The sequence below is a fragment of the Chenopodium quinoa genome, unplaced genomic scaffold, assembly GCF_001683475.1.
Source record: "Chenopodium quinoa cultivar QQ74 unplaced genomic scaffold, ASM168347v1, whole genome shotgun sequence".
NCBI lineage: Eukaryota > Viridiplantae > Streptophyta > Magnoliopsida > Caryophyllales > Amaranthaceae > Chenopodium > Chenopodium quinoa.
In genome coordinates this window covers 2102867-2122816 of record NW_018744626.1, presented here as the reverse complement: position 1 = coordinate 2122816, position 19950 = coordinate 2102867, and the positions used below count along the sequence as shown (strand labels likewise).

The 19950-nt window shown below is 32.0% G+C and overlaps 2 protein-coding genes across 2 annotated transcripts; both read left to right on the top strand.

Annotated features, from left to right (window-relative positions):
- Positions 1-3882: 3882 nt before the first annotated feature.
- LOC110700420 (RING-H2 finger protein ATL47-like) lies at positions 3883-5758 on the top strand. Its single transcript, XM_021877961.1, has one exon. It carries the CDS (start codon positions 4542-4544, stop codon positions 5724-5726), a length of 1185 nt encoding a protein of 394 aa, XP_021733653.1. The 5' UTR covers positions 3883-4541; the 3' UTR covers positions 5727-5758.
- Positions 5759-15718: 9960 nt separating this feature from the next.
- LOC110700419 (RNA-dependent RNA polymerase 2-like) lies at positions 15719-19297 on the top strand. Its single transcript, XM_021877960.1, has 3 exons — positions 15719-17213; positions 17935-18085; positions 18257-19297. Exons 1-3 carry the CDS (start codon positions 15904-15906, stop codon positions 19013-19015), a joined length of 2220 nt encoding a protein of 739 aa, XP_021733652.1. The 5' UTR covers positions 15719-15903; the 3' UTR covers positions 19016-19297.
- The last annotated feature ends 653 nt before the right edge of the window (positions 19298-19950 follow it).

Below are 19950 nucleotides of genomic sequence, written 5' to 3'. Positions count from 1 at the left end.
TTTTTTAAAAAAAAATGTTAATTGAATGTCTTGTAAAAAATAAAATTCAACTATCAAGTACATATCTTAAAAGTGAACTCACTGAACCTAGTACCACCAAAAATGAAATTTGAACTAGGCACGATCTAAATGTGACTCAAACCCAATATGATCAACGACTTGATCTGATATAACTAAGATTGAACTTGACGCAACTCGAACCAACCCCGACCAAACTCATTTAGATGTCCCGATCCAGATCCAGGTCCAACTCTAAACGTTTACACATTAACAAGGTTTGGCGACCGTCAGAAAGGCATAAGGCCATGCCTCAATCATCAACAATTCAACTAGAAGATTTGAGTTGATGTCCTTAATTGATGGATACATTCACGTGATAACATCCCAAATTCCCAATGCAACAATTTGGTACTTTTTAAATTTAATGGCCAAAGTTAAACGAAACAAGTGTTTGTTTGTAGCTTTTTACCATCTCCTTGTAGATTACTGTTTACGTACACGGTGCACCCTTTCACGAGATAATAAATAACGACTACTTTCCCATTTTATTACGTTGCTTGCTTGAAATTAAGACATTCATTTAATGTCATTCACATAGTATATGCTTTGCTATACGGCACTGTGGTACATTGGCCTGGTATCATGATCTACTACATTACACTACACGAATGTAATACTTGTCTATTATAGCCCCACTACTACTATTTTACATCACCATGTCATTTTACATCAATTCATACAAGAAAAAAGGACATTCAGCTTCTTGTTTTGAGGCGTCCATATATTTAAGGTCAAGCGGGCTCTATAGTGTAGTCCCAATTGCACCCCCTTGCCCCTTAACTGCATCATCAAGCAATCCATAACGTTTTTACCCTCAATCCACTCTTTAGTTGTTGTATTAGTTTGGCTAAGAGAGTTAAATATTCGCTTTGTAGTTTTAAGTTAGTAGGGACTAGGGAGCTAGACTCCTTTTTGGACCGTAAAAAAAATAAAATAAATAAATAAATAAAAAAAAAAAAAACTCCCCTAGCCCTTTAATGAGTCTTGTAAAGTGAATTATATATACAGCAAGTTTAAGTAAGAAAAGTGTTTGAACATGTACAAATGTTTAATAGTTGGCTTTTTGAGAATCAAGGTTGGCCTAGTGGTTGGAGGCCCTCCTTTCAGGCTTTCACCCCTGTGAGAAGGGTTCAATTCTCACCCCAAGCAAGTTGGATCCCTTATTTCCCCTCAACTTGCAAGAGAATTCTCCTTTAAAAAAAAGTATAAATGTTTAATTATATTATCACTCAAATTATATTAGATTAGTCATCGATATAGAAATGATAAAATCAACACATATGGGGATAGAGTTAATCGGTCAAACATCTATTGCACCATTAGTCCATAATTATGTAGTGTTCATCCTTTGTTTTTTTCGTAATATGAAACGAGTTATATTATATTGTATTATTTTATCTATCTCTCTATCTATCTATTCATAGAATGATACATAGCATAGTAAAGACACTTCTCTCTATAACATAAAATATAATTAAAGAAAACATTTGAATATATGAATAATGTAATAGTTAAATTGTTGCTAATTTTTAGAAATGAGATCAAGAGTAATAAAAACTAACATAAATATAGTAAAACCCTAATTAGGTTGGACTACCAACAAACATCACATGATTTCTCAACCACTATCAAACAATGATGGTTATAATAATCTTCCACTTAAGTGTAGAAATCCATGAGAACAAGGGAAATTTTGATAATTGTTCTAGACCCACAATCAACAAGTCTTCTCCAAAGAATTGCTTTATTAATTTTTGTAGTTATAAATGCAATCATAACTTATTTTCATGTTTAAAATGATTGTATTTAACCATTTTACTCCTCATTTAGCCACTTTATTATTTGGCTATTGTGCATGCATTGTTTGATTTTTCTTGTTATTTTTTTCTAATAAAGGCATGCTAACTTTGCTAAGTGGAGACATGAGGGACATAAATAATAATTTGGTCAATTACGGAGCAATGATTAACTCGATAACCGACGAGTGTTATTCTCTTAAGAAGAAATAGTACGGTGATTCAATTTTAGTCAACGTCAAGTGATGCGTGCTTAGGGGCTCGAGATGACTACTATAAATGTGATTAGCTAGTAATAAAGCTCAAAATTAAAGCATGTAGTTCACCTCAAGGCTTTATATTATCAATTCGAATTCAAGACAAGTTTTAACCACGTTAAGTTTAATCTAGTGATATAATTATTATACTTTAGCTTTCTTATCTTTAGCTTTTAGCCAGCTAATATAATTCGAGTAGACTCGTGCAAGGTTTCGGACTAATAGAATTGTTTTTCTTACTAACAAAAAAGAAATAAAATCCATGACATTGTTTCGAGCTTTTTTGGACGTACTTTGAGTATTATATTACAAGTCTTGACATAGGGACTGATCTGATCTGATCTGCTTCTTGTTGTTTTAGATTAAGTGAATGTGACAATATGTTATTTGCTTATTGACACTTTGAGGGTTTTCATAAATTCATGATTTGTTATATAATGCCTCAAGTAACTTATATCTAATAAGCATATATATATTGTTGCAACTAATTCTCCACCTTGTGTAATGCACAAGGTTTTTTCAACATAAGATACAACCTATCTTATTTTGCAATAACTTAATATGACTATGCTTAGAAACGTTAATAAGTTGGACATTCAAGTGTGGAGGTCTAGAGGATACGTATCATAAAGAGTTCAAATCCATGGAGAGGATATAAAGGTGATGAGGGGTACAAGTACGACAATGCTAACGATTATTAGAACTCACATGTAATGATGTAAATTAGGACGTAAAATCAATTAAAAACAAAAAGAGAAAGGAATGTATTCAATATCAAAGTACAAGCTATGTAGAGTTGTGAGTTACTCAACCTTTTATCAAATGGTTTTATGATAAATCTCTATCAAGCTTGTATGAGATCAAACTATCGTCATACATAAGGAGGAATTTGAAGATAAATTAAAAATGTGTCCATGTGACTATGTGAGCATGTGTGTGTTTATGTGTGGAAGAGTCATTAATTTGAAATCCGACCACGTACGATTGAGATTTATAAATTCTCTAGTCTCTACATTACATAGATAAAAGTAAGTTCATTATCTATTAAAAATATGAATCTAATACTTCATAATCTTCATCTTTACCTAAACATGTTTCAAATTTTATTTGGTAGTGAGATTTAGATTTCACAAGCATGAATGATTTACCTACATACCATACGTTGTATTATTTTAATTTTAAAAAGCACTACATATAGATAAGTTGGATTGCTTTTATATATGTATTAATAGTACTCGTACTATTTAAATATACTCGTAAGTATCATCAATAATAATAATAAATGTATACTCCTTATGAGGCAATATGACTATATCATCATATATGAGTAATTTACATGGTGAGCAAATTGTGTTTGTCATATTCATATATGGACTATTATGAAATAGACTAAAGAATTAGTTATATGAGCAAAATCATATTCAAATTAACAGCCAGCCGATGCCAATCTGGAACAACGCAATGAGAATCAGCTCATGGCCTCTACTGCTCCCAAAGCCTCTTTGATTATAGATCATGCACAATTACCAAAATTAATCATCAACAAAAAAACAAATTATGCTTATTAATCTTTTCCTTTCATTCTAAATTAATAATTAAATATCTGATTTGTACCGAGTACTAATATAAAATGACTTTAGTATCTTTGTAATTGTCTGCTAAACTGTCATTACTAATAAAGGTTAATATAAGGGCAGAATTAATTTCTTCAAAAGAAGCAAATAAATTCAATTAAAAAAAAACCGTCACTTTCTAACAGAAATTTAATACTCGTACTCGAGTAATACACACAAGAGCATGATACGCATCATATTCTCAAACCTTTCTACTTCGCGGACTGGTAGAGAGAGCCAAATGAGACCTCTTCTTCCCTTCTTTTGCTGAACTACTCCCTTCTTTTCAGTTTTTCTTTTCCCTCTCCCTCCAACCCAGAAAGTGGAAGTGAAAAAAGAAAAAAGCAATGTATTACCCAGCTTTCCTTTTCATCTAAAAAGAACCATTATGAACTTTAAAACAAAAAATTTTGAAGGAAAAATAAAAAAGAGGAGAGAGAAAAACAATCAAATTTTTGCCTCAAATTTTCAAGAAAAAGGGCCCAAAAACAATAGTCATTCAAAACCAAATCCCATTTTTTATTACCAAAATTACTCTAACCCACTTCTCAATCTACCACTCTGTTTTATTTTGGTATTCAGCTCCCTAAATCTATGAGGTAGGTCACCTGAATCTCCACTTTCACTATTTTTTTTTTTTTTTTCTATTTTACCTAATAAAGATTCAATCTTTTTACCCAAATATCTCAAACTGTTGCTGTTAATGCATTTTTGGCACAATTTTTCTGGGTTTTCAATTTCATTTTCTGGGTAAATTTCTGTACATTTTTTTAGCAATTAAATGGTTGGATTTGAAAAACCCAATTGCTAAAAAAATGTCTAAAAATAGCAACATTTCAATTCCACCACCTCCTTCAACCCCTCTTCCTTCATTTCCATCTCCTCCAAATTCCTCTAATTACAGTACAATTAGCCCAGTACTCCTTCTAATTATAGTAATTTTAGCAATAATCTTCTTTATTGCTGGAATTCTTCAATTTTTAGTTAGATATCTCATGAAAAGACCCTCATTTTACCCCACAAATTCACTTTCTAATTCTAGAAACCCTGAAAGTACAAATTCCGGCGCAATTCAAAGGCAACTTCAGCAGCTTTTTCGGCTTCATGATTCTGGGTTAGACCAACCTCTTATCGACGCTTTACCTGTATTTTATTACAAAGATATCGTCGGTTCAAAAGAACCCTTTGATTGTGCTGTTTGTTTATGTGAATTTTGTGACCAAGATAAGTTAAGATTGTTACCATTATGTAGTCATGCCTTTCACATTAGTTGTATAGATACTTGGCTTTTGTCAAATTCCACTTGCCCTCTTTGTAGGGGTAGTTTATTGGGGTCTGAATTGGAGAATCAGGAATTTAGCTTGGAGTTTTGGAGGGCAATGTCATTTGGAAGATCAATCGATTGCGAAACGAGCTTTCGCATTGGTAATTCCTTTAATACTAGTCATGGTTATAAGCCTACCATCATGGAAGAGAACTCGAACGAAAGGAGAGTGTTCTCTGTAAGACTAGGGAAGTTTAAGAGTTCAAATGATCGAGGTGGGAGTACTAGGGAGTTCGAAAATGGTGAGACTAGTAGTGCCAAAGGCGGTAATGGTGACCGCGATCATAATAAGTGTAATGGCAATGTTAGTGTTAGTAGTCAGATTGATGCACGGAGATGTTTCTCATTAGGTTCATATCAGTATGTGCTTGCTGATTCGGAGTTGCAAGTAGCATTATCGACTGATGTCGGTGCTAGTAGTCGCGTTACAAAGAGTGAAAAAATGATGGGGCAATGTGGGAATAATCATATGGTAGATGGAGATATTGAAGGGAAGAAGATTAGTAAGAGGAGTAAAGGGGAGAGTTTCTCTGTATCAAAGATATGGCTTTGGTCTAAGAAAGGCAAATTTCAAGGTCATTCAGAAGATTCTAATGGTAATGTTAATGTTAATAGTGGTCCAACTCCTTTTAATGTTGTCTTACCATTGTCTACTAGAGATCATGTTCTTCATTAATTTGTTCAATTACTGTATTGCTTTTTGTATAATTCTTTTTGGCCATCTTCATTAATTGAGTAAATTTTACTTTACCATAATCTTTTTTGATCTTATTATACTTTTGTTGCTTTCTCCTTGGTATTACTTTTATTTGATACATTTGAAGTCATACTCTTTATAATAGCACTTCACTTCCTGTTATCTGTTCTTCGTGTTAAGGAATGACAACAGGTCGGATCTTAGACTAACTTCTGCTCGAAGTTAGTATTACCGGTTTCTGATCGATTTTTATATGCGAATCGGATTCGGATTGAATGTGGTAAAAGTGAAAACTTAAAATTGGTTGTTCAACCAAAAGGGGAAAAAGGAAAAAGCAATGCAAAATAGTGGTAAAAAATTATTCTCTTTCTTTTCTTTCGATGTTTCTCCCACTTTTATGCAAAAAGAGGCAAAGAAAGCAAAAGGTCCACCAATGTCAAATGACAAATCTCTGAAAAAGTCAAATAGGGTAAGATGGCGTCACGTTACCATAGTCAACAGTAATTGCATTTTTGTAGGAGCTGCTAACATTTGGTTTGGACTGTCTGTATTCTCTGCAGTGAAATTTAGCTGGCTGTAAGAGATTAGGTATGAGTTAACAGCCAAGATGTACTTGTATTAATTTATTATGTCTGTACCAAATGATTGATATGGCTTAATGAAGATATGGAGGTGTATAAGATCTCATAATTGACGAATATTCAATCAGTGGCGGATCTTGGCAAAAAATTGAAGGGGCCGAAAGTACAATACATAGCATTATTCACAATTGGTACTGCAGTTTAATATGTACAGTATTACTTAATACAAGTAAATTATTTAGAACATGTTAAAGGGTCTCAAACTTATCACTTGAGTGCAATCACTGATGGTTAGCAATTAGCATGACACAATAATTGTGCAAAAACTGTAAGCGATAAGAGGTAAGATAGAATGGTTTGATCTTAAGTCCTATACTCCCATGTATTCCCTCAATACTATGGTTAACCAAGTCGGAATCTCGTAATTGTGCATATACTTGCTACTTCCTTGATGAACGTAAAGTTTGAAACTTATACGAAGTATACAGATCGAGTATATCCCTTTTAAATACTACTTGGTACTACGTGTGGAGTATAAATATCAAATATAGTAGCATTTTCATCTTATCCAACGTATACTTTGCCCATCATTTAAATGTCTGAGTTACTAGATACAAGTAACAATTAGTCTTACAATCGATTATGATTATGTAAATTTTTTTTGGCTATGTAAGTATACTTATATTGTTTTATTAGTGTTTATGGAGGTGCAATTTGTGGTTTGGGAGGTCGATGATGGTTAATTATTGCACGAGTAACACGTAGAAAGGATGAATTTAGCAAGAAGGTTCCATGGGTGAATGATGGTGATGATGAACGGTGTATGACTCTATGATGATAATTGGGGATGGTGAATGGGTTTTTGTTTTCTTTTTCCTTTTTCTTTAGTGGTCAAAATGACAAATTTTGATTTGCTTGGTAAGTAAAAAATTGAAGATAAGCTAATAACCCAAAAGGCCAAAACTATTCAAATGTTTTAGAAAAAACACCATGCACAGGCACAGCTGCAATTGTAAACCCAATTGTAATAGTTTTAAAAAAATAAAGTTTAAGAAATATATTTATTTAGCAGTCCAATAACTCCAAATAGGGTTTACATTCTATAAAGAGAAAACATAGTTTGCTTGAAAAGGGCATATGCACAGTAAATTGTTTTACCTGAATTCCATCCATATCCCTTTTTATTTAGTCTTTTTTTTTACAAAATCTTCTACAGCTCAACTGTTAAAGTACACTGCATAAATGCGTTGCAGCGTTGGTAATTTATTTTTTTTTTTTTTTTTTTTTTTTTGGTATTGGATATATACTACTCTCTTCATATGTTAACAAGTGTTAAACTTCTCCTTAGAATGTATTTCAATGTAATTTTTTGATCAATAAACACTTTAATTATTAATAAGTTTAAATTACATTATAAAAATTGGAAAATGATAATCTATTTATTGAGACGATTTTCAATAATTACCTGTACAACTATATTTTTCCTTATGTATAAATAATAAATATTAGTCAAAATAGATCAAGTGAATAGTGAAAAAAGAAATAATAGAGTATTAAATATGGAGGGAGTACGTAATAAGTCTAATAACTAAATGAAACCTGTGCGATGCACATTTTGTTTTATTTTTGTAAAAATGAAATACTCTGTATTTAGTATTATATATATATATATATGAAACATTATGTAATTTTATTCGTTTGTTATTTCAACTCTCCGTTTTTTATAGGCTATTGCGTGGAGTTTTAGGTTGGTTAATAAAATAAAATGTTAGTGGGGTTAATAAGGTTATTATTTTGTTCAAAAGATAAAGTGGTGTGAGAAGGAGTGAGAACCATTGAAGGAGTAAGAGATGATAAAGTAAAAAAACAATGGGGACATTAGTGGGTAAAGATATATTATTAAATTGTAAAAGATTTCCAAAAATGGAACTTTAGCTTATTTAAAAATCGGACGAAAATAGTAACTTTAGCTTATTAAAAAAACGAAGGGAGTTTAATGGTATATATATATTGTTCCGTCGAGATTTTAATGGAGTAACTTTTGTATATATCTGGTGTACTGTAATTTACTGTACTTCGGGAGTCACTTTTATAACTTTTTGGGTATCTTTTATCGATACAGTATATATACTTCATAACTTTTATTTTTGTCAGGGTAACCTTTATTCATATTAGAGTAACTTTTGCTCATTTTAGGGTAACTTTATATTGTACATCCAATTTATTTAAAAGTTTGTCATTTTAGTAAGTGCTCTATTTCTCCTCGCAAAAATTTTGACAAATAAAATAATATCATTTGAAAGTTAATAATACTAGGTTAGGTCCCGTGCCATGCACGGTATATTTTAATTTTCATTATTAAATTAGTATTATATTTAATTTAAAAAAATTCTAAAACTATTGCCAACAAATTTTTACCAAAATGTAGTTATTTTCTTCTTATTTCATGTCTTTACAAAAGCTTAAATATTGAAGTACTTTAGTCAAATGAGTTTTTTCAAATTATGTCAAATTCTTGATTTTATTAAAAGAATTTAGTGACCAATTATCATCTTAACAGTCGGTAATTAGCGACCGTTTTTAAAAACATTCGTTAATATTTCATTTTACCGAATGATTTGACACCTGTCGATAATAATCATCGCTAAAACGCGTTTTCTTGTAGTGGTCTTTGATCATATGGGTAATTTTAAATTTTCAAAGACAAATTGATGTATTCTTTATAAACTGTGTATATAGCTTAGGCTTTTTTTCCCTAATTCAGTAATTATTCTTGTCATGTATATGAAGAATATATACTTAAAAAAAATTCAAAGATTGCATTTTTTTTAAGTAATTATATGTTGCCAAAACACATACCTATAGTAGTTCCATATCTATCTATAGAATGTAAAAGATATTTATTTATTTATACGGTTAACTACAACAATTATTATTGTATATAATAATTTCCTAAGATTTAAAAGTTTATAAAAGGATTTTTTTTTCATAAAAAAAAATGACACACCAGAAATTGACACGTGTCATTGCTGGTGTATCTTTTAGTGTATAATTATTGATTGATTGATACTCATTGAAACGATTCCAACAAGTACTCTATTGTGGCTAAACAAATAAATCAAAGAAAACCTCTTCAAAAAAAATTAATGTAGATAATGCATGAAGCATGATACATACTTGTACAACTTTTTCTTTTTCTTTTCTTTTTTTTTATAGGGAAAACTAAATTTAATTGTTAGCCCTTGTGAATTTGTAAGTAGATAGAATTGTGAATGTTATACAGTATATATTATAGGATTGTATTTTTTATATGGTTAATTGATAGAGTAATGCTCCATATAATTGAGTCCGCCTCCTTCTAATATGTCTTGTATAATTAAGGCGGACTATTGTTAATTTTATTGAATGACATTCAATATTATAGTGACTTTAACAATTTTTTTGGGTAACTTTTCCATTTATTTCAAGGGTAACTTTTAATTTGTTATGATTTTGATTATATTTTAATGTGTATTCAAATGGATGCATGTTAGTTATAAGGCAAATAAGATTAAACTAATACATTATTTTTTTAGTATTTTAAAGGGTAAAATTTTTGTTAAATATACGAGTAGTAAATTTAATATTATATAAAAAGCGTAACTTTAAAAACTTTTAGGATAACTCTAATCTTTCTTTCAATAACTTAATATAATGAAAGTTAGTCGTATTCAAGAATTTGTGGAAGTTATTATTTTAAAATATATTTTACCCATCAATAACTATATACTAAAAGACACACCAGCAATGACACGTGTCATTTTCTGGTGTGTCCTTAGTTTTTTTTTTTATTAAAAAATATTTTGGAAACAAATCTTATACAATACATAAATAAAAGATAACAAATTTATACACAATTAAAAGATTTGATGTATATTTCCATAATATATTATCAACTATATAAAAAAAAATAGATTTTTTTTTATAGAATTTGTGTCAAATATTACTAGAAGGATTCTATTTTTATTTTAATTTAATTATATATTAAAAGCTCCAAGAAAGTAATTCGAATATCAAATATTAAAAAATTACTTAAAATAAAAGATTTGATTTATCCTTCCAAAAAAAATAACAACTTTAGATTTAAGCAAAAAAGAAAAGAAAAAAAAATTATTAACATAATTTTTAATGTCCTACGTTTTAATAAATTCATTTAGTGAAATCAAATATATACAAAAATATATGCATATTAACAAATGCATAGCTTTAAAATCATGTCTTGCCAATGAGCAGTGGCTAATTATCACCTTTTACATACCCCCGGGTGCACATAGAGGTATGTGTAGACAAAAGTAGTTTTAAAGAAAATATACTAGCTAATAGGCTCTTTCATAAATTAAGCATAATATTTTAAACAAATTTTTATTTTATAACTAAATGTAGTATTAATATGAAACAATTATTAAAAATAACCGTGCATGGCACGGGACCTAACCTAGTTATAAACCTATTGCAAGGTTGTTATATTATATCATTAATACCTTCAATTTAATTACATGATAATAAAAAAGGGTAAAACAAATAAGATTACGCATGACTATTTTTTCAATATTCAAATGCATTTATCACAAAAAGGTTAAATGAGTGTATGATAAAGAGTAGAAGATGATAGATATAGGTCGCCGTGACTTTTTAAAAATAATTTTATATTATAATAGGGCAGCTGACACACGCCCTATACAATTAGTCATATTCGAAAAACAATTTGGGTTTGACTTTTGTCTTAACTTAAGTTATTGGCATCATAAATAATTAGGGACAATATATAAACAAATATTTTTTAAGGATCGTTTGATTCACTAAGATGGAATGGATTGGTATAGATTATCCTACTTGAGTCATTGAGTGGTATGGATTTTATATCCCTTACCAATCTAAAGTTATTTTGGTTTAATCATGGAATTGATTATCATACTTGAGTGATAGTATGGATTATGAATCCTTGGAGGAGAGGTGAGTATGAGATTTCAAGGGAATGGGGTAGAGTTAGAATCCCCCAGGTATGAGATTCATTCCATACTTAAATAACCCAACCAAACAAATAAAATCATAGAATGGAATCTAAATCCATTCCAACCCATTCCTAGAATTTCAACGTAACCAAACAACCCTTTAGAGGTATTAATATCCGCACACTATTCTTAAAAGTTAAAAAAAGACATTTATCATTAATTAGGGCAGAGAATTACATAAACATTTTAGAAGGTATAATCTAAATATTCTTAAGCTTTTTAAAATGTATGGATATAGACCGTAGTCAACTTAAGTATTTTTTATTTTTTTTAAAAGGTGACCCAAAATATAATTAAAACAAACTTTTTATTTTTAAGGAAGATAATGCGTAATAAATATTTTATTCATTTCATATTTAGGTTCTTTTTTTGTACCACATGTTATTTTAAGCCTCTGCATCCAAGCAATGATTTTTATTAATTAATTATTAATGTTATAATTCACTATACATCATATAAACTTTCAGTTTAAAACGATTTTTTTAATCCAATCTAACTTAATTATTTGTAGGATTTATGTCAAACGGTAATTTTTTTCTTCTTTTGATATAGCTTGGTTGTCGATTAATATGATTAAATTTCTATTAGTTTTGGTAAAAATGATCCATAATAACACGTACTATTCATTCTCTTTTACTCCCCCCGTTCTCGGAAGAACGACCCATTTGGCCTAATTTTAATCTCAAATATGAGCCATTACCATTAAGAATTTAAGATACCCACCAATTTGCAACAATATTTGTGCAAAATTATCTTCCCTATATAAAATTTTGTTTTTCCATGTACTTTTATTACTATCTCTCTCTACTTTTTTATAAACCCCATGTAAATTTATCTTTCCAATATACTTTTACTTCTTTTTATTTGACTTTATTAATACCCGCGAAATCAACCCAAAAGGATCGTTCTTTCGGGTACAGAGGGAGTAATACTTTTATTGTGCATGCATATACTTATTACCCTTAATAATTAGAAAAGATATTAATAAATACTTTTTAATGCATATTAGATTTTTACATTACATTTTTTAATTAATAAAATTTAAATATTTAATTGTATAGTTGAAGTTTTTATTAATGATTACAGTTGGTTGATGCGTGTGTAGCACGCAGAGACCCAACTAGTCCATCAAAGAGGAAAACGTTTTCATTTTTTTTTTTTTTTTTTTTTTGCTCGTTTACTTACTTATAATTGTATACAATTAACTTTCTCTGGGTTTTTTTTTTTTTTTAATATATATATCTATATATAAGCCTTCTATATTGTTTCAAAAATATATATATATATATATATATATATATATATATATATATATATATATATATATAAGCCTTCTATATTGATCTATAACTCTATAATGATATTTTCATCGCGTCCATGATATAATTTGTGGATTTTTACGCGAGCCAGGAATGCGATACAAATTGTCTACGAGAACAGGATACAAATTGTTAAACACGGGTTAAAGGGATATAATGACGTCATAGTTGGGTTTAATGGGGGTTTGGTAGTAATCGCAACATCTTAAAATTTTTTGCGGTAGTAATTTACAAAGTGATATTAACTTGCGGTAGTAATTGGCAAATTATCCTTAATTTATTTTTTTTTTTTTTCTAATTTGATTTGATTATCTTATTTTATTTAACTTTTGACCTTAAATTTATGCTAATCTCTAAAGAAATAATATATCAAATGTAGTGTTGTTAGAATCATAATAATGTAAAATTTATAACTTTTTTCGTTACGTACTTAAATATATTAATATTTTTTAAAAAAATCTTTATATATATAGTATGTATGAGCTTAAATTTTCAGATATGATAGGAAATAAGTAAGAAAAAAAAAAACAAGGTGAGTAGTGAGTTAATTGGTAAAAGTATTCTAATATAATTGTGCTTGAAATTTCAGTGTACGACTTCAATCACTTGATTATATTTTTCAATTGGTCATTTGGTTTGTTAAATTTAGATGTGTATGTGTATTAATGTTTATGAACTCTGGGTTGTGTTTTGGCTATATTTGTAAGTTAAATCATCATTAACTAGTATTTCAAGAATTATGTCTCTATTAATGCTGAAATTTACCTTGCGTTTCAACTATTCCAACAACAGCTATAGCTATATTAGGAGTTTTGAGCTGAAATTTTAGGATTATCAAGAGTCTTGTCTTGATACGTTCAACTTCAATTCACTTCTAACGACTCCATCCAATTTTAATCGACTTTATCTAATTATAATCACATGTTTTCTTCATTTCTGACTCACTCTACCTTCATGGTTGATCACTCATACTTGTAAGAAGCTTTTAGTTAGTAGGTAAATCTGGCTCAGCGCGTTGTCTTGTATGAAGTTAAGTAGTGGTAATATACATTTACATGACAACCAACATGACTTCTTGAATCACAATTTTAGGAATGTCATGCATGTCACCTTGTGCATGTATAATTTGATGAGTTGTCAAAGAGGTGAATTTTGCTATGGAAATATGATGTTATCACTATTGCGAGTTTAGCCATTAGTCAGTGAGTGAGGTATGTAGGTGATCTAAATTTGAATTATAAAGTAGTGGGTTTTTTGTTACCCTAATTAAACCTAAATTTTGTGAGAAACTACCTAATAAAAAAATGTTGTAACAAGCTACGTAGTAAGGTAATAAATGATAAAATGTTATAAGATACTACCTTTGGCCGAAGTTCCACTGTTAACCTAATTTTATGGCGTTGACCCACCTCAAAACACCTCCAAAAATCCAAAACCACCACGGGGGTTGATTTTCAAGGTAGTAAGGTTATTTTCAGGGTGGTTAGGGGATATTCCGAGTTGGTGAAGGTAGTTTCGTGATTCGAGAAGTTGATTTTTGGGGTTAGAGGTGGTGATTTTGGGGTTGGAGGGTGGTTTCAGCGTGGTGGAGGCAATTACAAGTAGGTTGTGTTGGTTTTAGTTGAAAGCGGTGGTTTTGGGGGTGTTTTGAGGTGGTCCAATGATGGATTTCTGGCAGAGGTAATATTTTACAATATTTTACCTTTTATTAGGTAATTTCTCACAACAATTTTTTTATTAGGTAGTTTATCACAAAATTTGGGCTTTATTAGGTAATCTTTGACAAAAAATCCTAGTGAAAATTATCATGGTGGTTCTTAGCTTGTTTAGGTAGTACTGTTGCTCCAAGGAAGCCTCGAACCTAAGTATTGCTTTGTATTAACCTTGGCCATTAAACTCTTAGTGATCTTGGATTGTTAATAGCTTCGCTTTCTGCAGAGTAACTATCTACTGTGAGATTTAGAAAATTAATTGCTCTGTCTTTTGGCTTGTTCACTGAGCTGTTTCATGTTTAAAGTTGGTATGTTTCTGTCACTTAGCCTTTACACATTAGAAACCAAGTATCTTGTTGACTGTTTTTTCTATTTCCTTCTACCATGTACTCAAGTTCTGTGATCATGATTCTATCAACTGTGGGGGTAATTTTGCTGTCTGTTGCAGGTGAAGTATGCGCCAAAAATATACAAGAAGATTTTAGGGCCAAATTTGTATAAAAGGTTCAGTGCTGATCGCTATCATATCTGCAAGGAAGATCTTGAGTTTATCTGGGTTCGTACTACAGAGATATCAAATAGAAATTCCTTTGGCCTATCTTCTGCATTTTGTTGGGAAATTGAAGAGGGACCGATGGGTTTAGAGTTTTTTTCCACCATTCCCTTTTATAAGAAAACTTTAAAAAGTTTCGTCTTAGAGGAATATGACGATTATTCTTCTGCCTCAGGCCTTGTACCTCTTGTAAATTGTGAAAACATCTTAAAATTAGACTATGAGATCCTTTTCCAAATCAACTCCTTAGTCCACACCCTCAAAATTAGTTTAGCTGATGTGACTACAGAACTGATTGATTATCTCAGTTCTCTGAGCGTAGATAAGGCTCATACGGTTCTCCAAAAATTGCACAAGTTGAGTTCCACGTGTTATGAGCAGTGGCGGACCCAGGAATTTCCGACTGGTGAGTCACAATTGATAACCAAATATGTAAAAAGAAAAATTTACCAAAATTCCGAAGAAAAATTATTTACAAAGATCATCCAAATAGAAAATTGACAAGATTACAGTACTAACTAATAATTAACAAGCTTAAAATTGACAAGACTAAAATTAACAAACTAATAATTAACAAGCTAATAATTGACAACATGACAAGCTTAGCTCTCTAATAATTAACAAACTAATAATTGACAAGATTAAAATTTGTACAAGCATTAGGTTCACATTTCATCAAAAACCCAACAACATTAACAAAAGGTTCAAAGTTAGTATTTTTTTTTTAAAAAAAAACTTAGAAAATAATTTTTTTTTTTTTTTTTTTTTTAAACTTAAAAAATATTTTGGGCCCTGGTGAGTCATTTGACCCACCAGGCATAAGGCCAAGTCCGCCAATGGTTATGAGCCGCTTTCATTTATCAAGACTCAGGTACAGGCTCTAGATGACAAACAGAATTATAGTCTACTGGCACGAAGCCGCTTGACAAATGATAGGATAATGAGATGCCATAGGGCATTAATCACCCCAACAAAAATATGCCTTTTGGGTCCTGAACTGGAGGCTTCAAACTATATTGTCAAGAACTTTGCAGCCCACACCGCAGATTTCATGAGAGTTACTTTTGTAGATGAAGACTGGGGCAGGATACAACCGAAGACTGTATCAGTTAGTGCTGAGCAAGGAATATTCTCAAAGCCATTTAGAACAAAGATATATCACCGTATATTATCCATTCTCCGAGAAGGGATTGTGATTGGAGATAAAAGGTTTGAGTTCTTGGCCTTCTCAGCAAGTCAACTCCGGTCAAATTCTGTATGGATGTTTGCTTCCAATGATAAAGTGACGGCAGGTGATATACGTGAATGGATGGGCAGCTTTAACAAGATCCGTAGTGTTTCAAAATGTGCAGCTAGGATGGGGCAATTGTTCAGTGCTGCTTGGCAGACATTAGTTGTTCCTGTACAGGATGTGGAAGTTATTCCTGATATAGAACAAAATTCAGATGGCATTGACTACTGTTTCTCAGATGGTATTGGAAAAATCTCCCTCTCTTTTGCTAGACAAGTTGCACAAAAATGTGGCCAAGAGCACACTCCTTCTGCGTTTCAGATTCGTTATGGTGGTTATAAAGGTGTAGTAGCTGTAGACCGAAACTCCTTCCGAAAGTTATCTCTGCGCAGTAGCATGCTTAAGTTTGAATCCAAAAATAGAATGCTTAATGTCACCAAATGTAACAAGTCCCAGTCATGTTATCTGAATAGAGAGATCGTTACCCTTTTGACCACCTTGGGAGTTGAGGACGAGAATCTTGAAGCATTGTTGCAGGAACACATGCGTCTTCTTGGGAGTATGTTGACTAGTAGAGATGCAGCTTTGGCTGTGCTTGAGAGCACATACATGGGGGATAGTAAAACACTTTCTAAAATGTTGCGTCATGGGTTTGAACCAAATGCAGAGCCTTATCTCTTGATGATGCTTCGAGCATACTTGGAGAGCCAATTGTCTGATTTGAGAGGGAGATGTCGCATTTATGTCCAAAAGGGCCGTGTTTTACTTGGTTGCTTGGATGAGACAGGGATTTTGGACTATGGCCAGGTATTTGTCCGTTTAACCCTGAGGAAAACTGAACTTGATGATCTGGATCCACATGTCTTCCAAAAATTGGACGAAAAAACTGCCATACTGAAAGGGAAGGTAGTTGTCACCAAAAATCCTTGTTTACACCCTGGTGATGTCAGAGTGCTGGAAGCTGTTTATGAGGAGAAGGGATTAATTGACTGCCTGATTTTCCCACAGAAAGGAGAAAGGTAAGACTGTAAGAGAACTTGTCTATTTCATTATTTCTGACAGTAGACAATATGAAACTTATCTTATACAGTTGCCTCTGGTAATCATTGTATTGCTTTGTTCTTCACTGGGTTGATGCTCTTTTTTTTTTTTTTTTGAAAATTCTAATTTTTAATAATTATGATTTCTTGGAGAGTAAATTCACTATATTGTATGGATAACGCCCCCTTTTTTTTATTATTATTTAAGAAAAAGATTCAATGTGTTGAGAGCTTCAATGGAATTATATAAAATAAAAAAAAAGGAAATGCATTTTTTTTTAATGAAAAATTATGGATTGCAATGGGCTACATCAAATGTCTTGCTTATTGGTTTTGCCGTTCTTAGAATATTGGGTTTCATTGTTGATGTCTGAATTATTAGTGTCTTTCCATTTTAAGAATCAATTAGAAGCCTCACTATGTTGTGTATCCACGGAAATGTCAGTTAATAGTGTGATTCATGAGTGACTGCTTCTTTAGTTTTGTCTTTCTTAGTTGGACTATATTTTGTATCTAACCCTACTCTGGAGATCAGAAATTCCTACGAGTAGAATATATTTGCAGCCCCTCATTTCCTTCTGTGTGATGGTGTGACCAGCAGTGAAAACAGTACACTCAAATAAGGGTGTGCATGTAATCAGTTCCCTTGTCTATTTTCCACTATGGCATTTAAATGTTGACACCAAAATCACATATGCAGGCCTCATCCAAATGAGTGTTCAGGTGGCGATTTAGATGGTGATTTATATTTCATAAGCTGGGACGAGAAACTCATTCCTCCGAAAACTGTGGCCCCGATGGACTACACTGCAAGCAGACCTCGCATCATGGACCATGACGTGACTATGGAGGTCTATATGTTACCAAGCATCTCTTTGTATTACACTTCATCTATAATCCAATCACCCCCTCCCCCCCCCAAAAAAAAAAGGAAAAGCGTAATAAGCTGCTGCTGCTGCTCATACCATGTTCTTATGATTTTGATTAGACTATCAAGTCATTCTAACTGTCAAACTATGCAGGAGATTCAACGTTTCTTCGTTGATTATATGATCAGCGATACACTGGGAACTATCTCAACTGCACACTTGGTCCTTGCTGACCGTGAACCTGAAAAAGCCCTGAGTCCTAAATGTCTGCGACTGGCTGAGCTGCATTCAATGGCAGTTGACTTTGCAAAGACTGGTGCCCCGGCTGAGATGCCTAATGTTTTGAAACCAAAGGAGTATCCTGATTTTATGGAGAGGTGGGACAGACCCAGTTACAAATCTGAAGGGATTTTAGGCAAACTCTACCGTGCCACTGTCGCTGCAACAATTCCAAAATTAGATTTCAGTTGGTCAGAAGAGACTGCTCGAGCTGCTTATGATCCTGAACTAGAAGTTCCTGGCTTTGAGGACTTCACTGATGCTGCAAAAAGCTGCAAGGAGATGTACAGGGATAAGATGAGCGTCTTGCTGATGTTTTATGGAGCAACAAGTGAGGATGAGATACTGACCGGTAACCTAAGAGCCAAGTCAGCATATTTGCAGAGGGATAACAGGAGGTATAGAGAGGTGACAGATAGGATTTTGGAATCTGTAAAAAGTCTTCGAAATGAAGCAAAAGGATGGTTCCAGGGCAGTTGTGAAGAAGAAGATCGTCAAAAGATGGCTTCAGCATGGTACCATGTTACTTATCATCCATGTCATTGCCATGACAGTGCCAACTGCCTGGGTTTTCCATGGACTGTGAGTGATGTTCTGCTTACCATAAAATCTGCAAATAAAAAACAATCCTGAACTCGTTTGTTCGTGAAGGTTTAATTAATTTACAGTTTCAAGTTTAGCATCAGCTTGGTGAAAGATCAAATTTGGAGGCTTCTTATGCTAGTACAAAGTTTGTAATTTTAATGGTAGATAGCTCTGACAGCAGGGCTTTATCTGTTTAGTTCATCATGTAACTGCTTTACATTTAAGTGTACCTTAGTCAACTAATTATCTATGATTGACTTTGTAACCTTAAATTTCCTTTTGTTTGGAGGAAAGCTTAAAGGCAACATCTGAATGTAAATTTCAATGCGATCATATGCTGAATATAAGTATGTTTTTGTATGAACAGCTTTGGCCATAAAATAGCGACAAGGCATCAAGCTTAAAGAACATATAAACCGGCAAACTGTTTAATCTAAAAAATCTCCAAAATACGTAGTTAACCTGCTGCCTGACTATCAAGAACACAAATTGTGCTTCTAAGAAAACAAAACAAAACAAAACAAGAGTCACATTGTCATACCAAAGCTATCCCTGCTTTTTCCGTAACTTACTCATACAATAGATCAAAGGGGAAACATAGGGGGGGGGGGGGGGGGAAAGAAACTGAAGCAATCTCTAGCTTGAGTTCAGTAGGTTATCTAAGGGCTAAAGGAGTACAGGGTTGTTAGAAGCAGTGAACTTATGTGTCCAGGGCCTGAACAAGTTGGAGATGGTTTAAAAATTTTACAGTATGCAGTCATATCTTCAAGGATTCAAAATATTACTCTACCGTGGATAATTGATAGTTAGTATCACCTAGATCAGTCAACCAGGATGCATAAAAAAGCGGTTGATTTCATGAAAATTCAAATGATTAAAAATCATTTATAATTGGTCTTGCCACAACTTGTGTTGTTGGTATACCATAATACATTAGCAAATACACATAGAATTCAATGAGACTTCAAAAAAAAAAAAAAAAA

Excerpts from the sequence above, each read along its gene's own strand:
- LOC110700420 (XM_021877961.1), top strand. The coding sequence starts at position 4,542 with ATGTCTAAAAATAGCAACATTTCAATTCCACCACCTCCTTCAACCCCT.
- LOC110700419 (XM_021877960.1), top strand. The coding sequence starts at position 15,904 with ATGAGATGCCATAGGGCATTAATCACCCCAACAAAAATATGCCTTTTG. Across the intron at positions 17,214-17,934 it reads TTCCCACAGAAAGGAGAAAG|GCCTCATCCAAATGAGTGTT; the intron begins GTAAGACTGTAA and ends TCACATATGCAG. Across the intron at positions 18,086-18,256 it reads ACCATGACGTGACTATGGAG|GAGATTCAACGTTTCTTCGT; the intron begins GTCTATATGTTA and ends CAAACTATGCAG.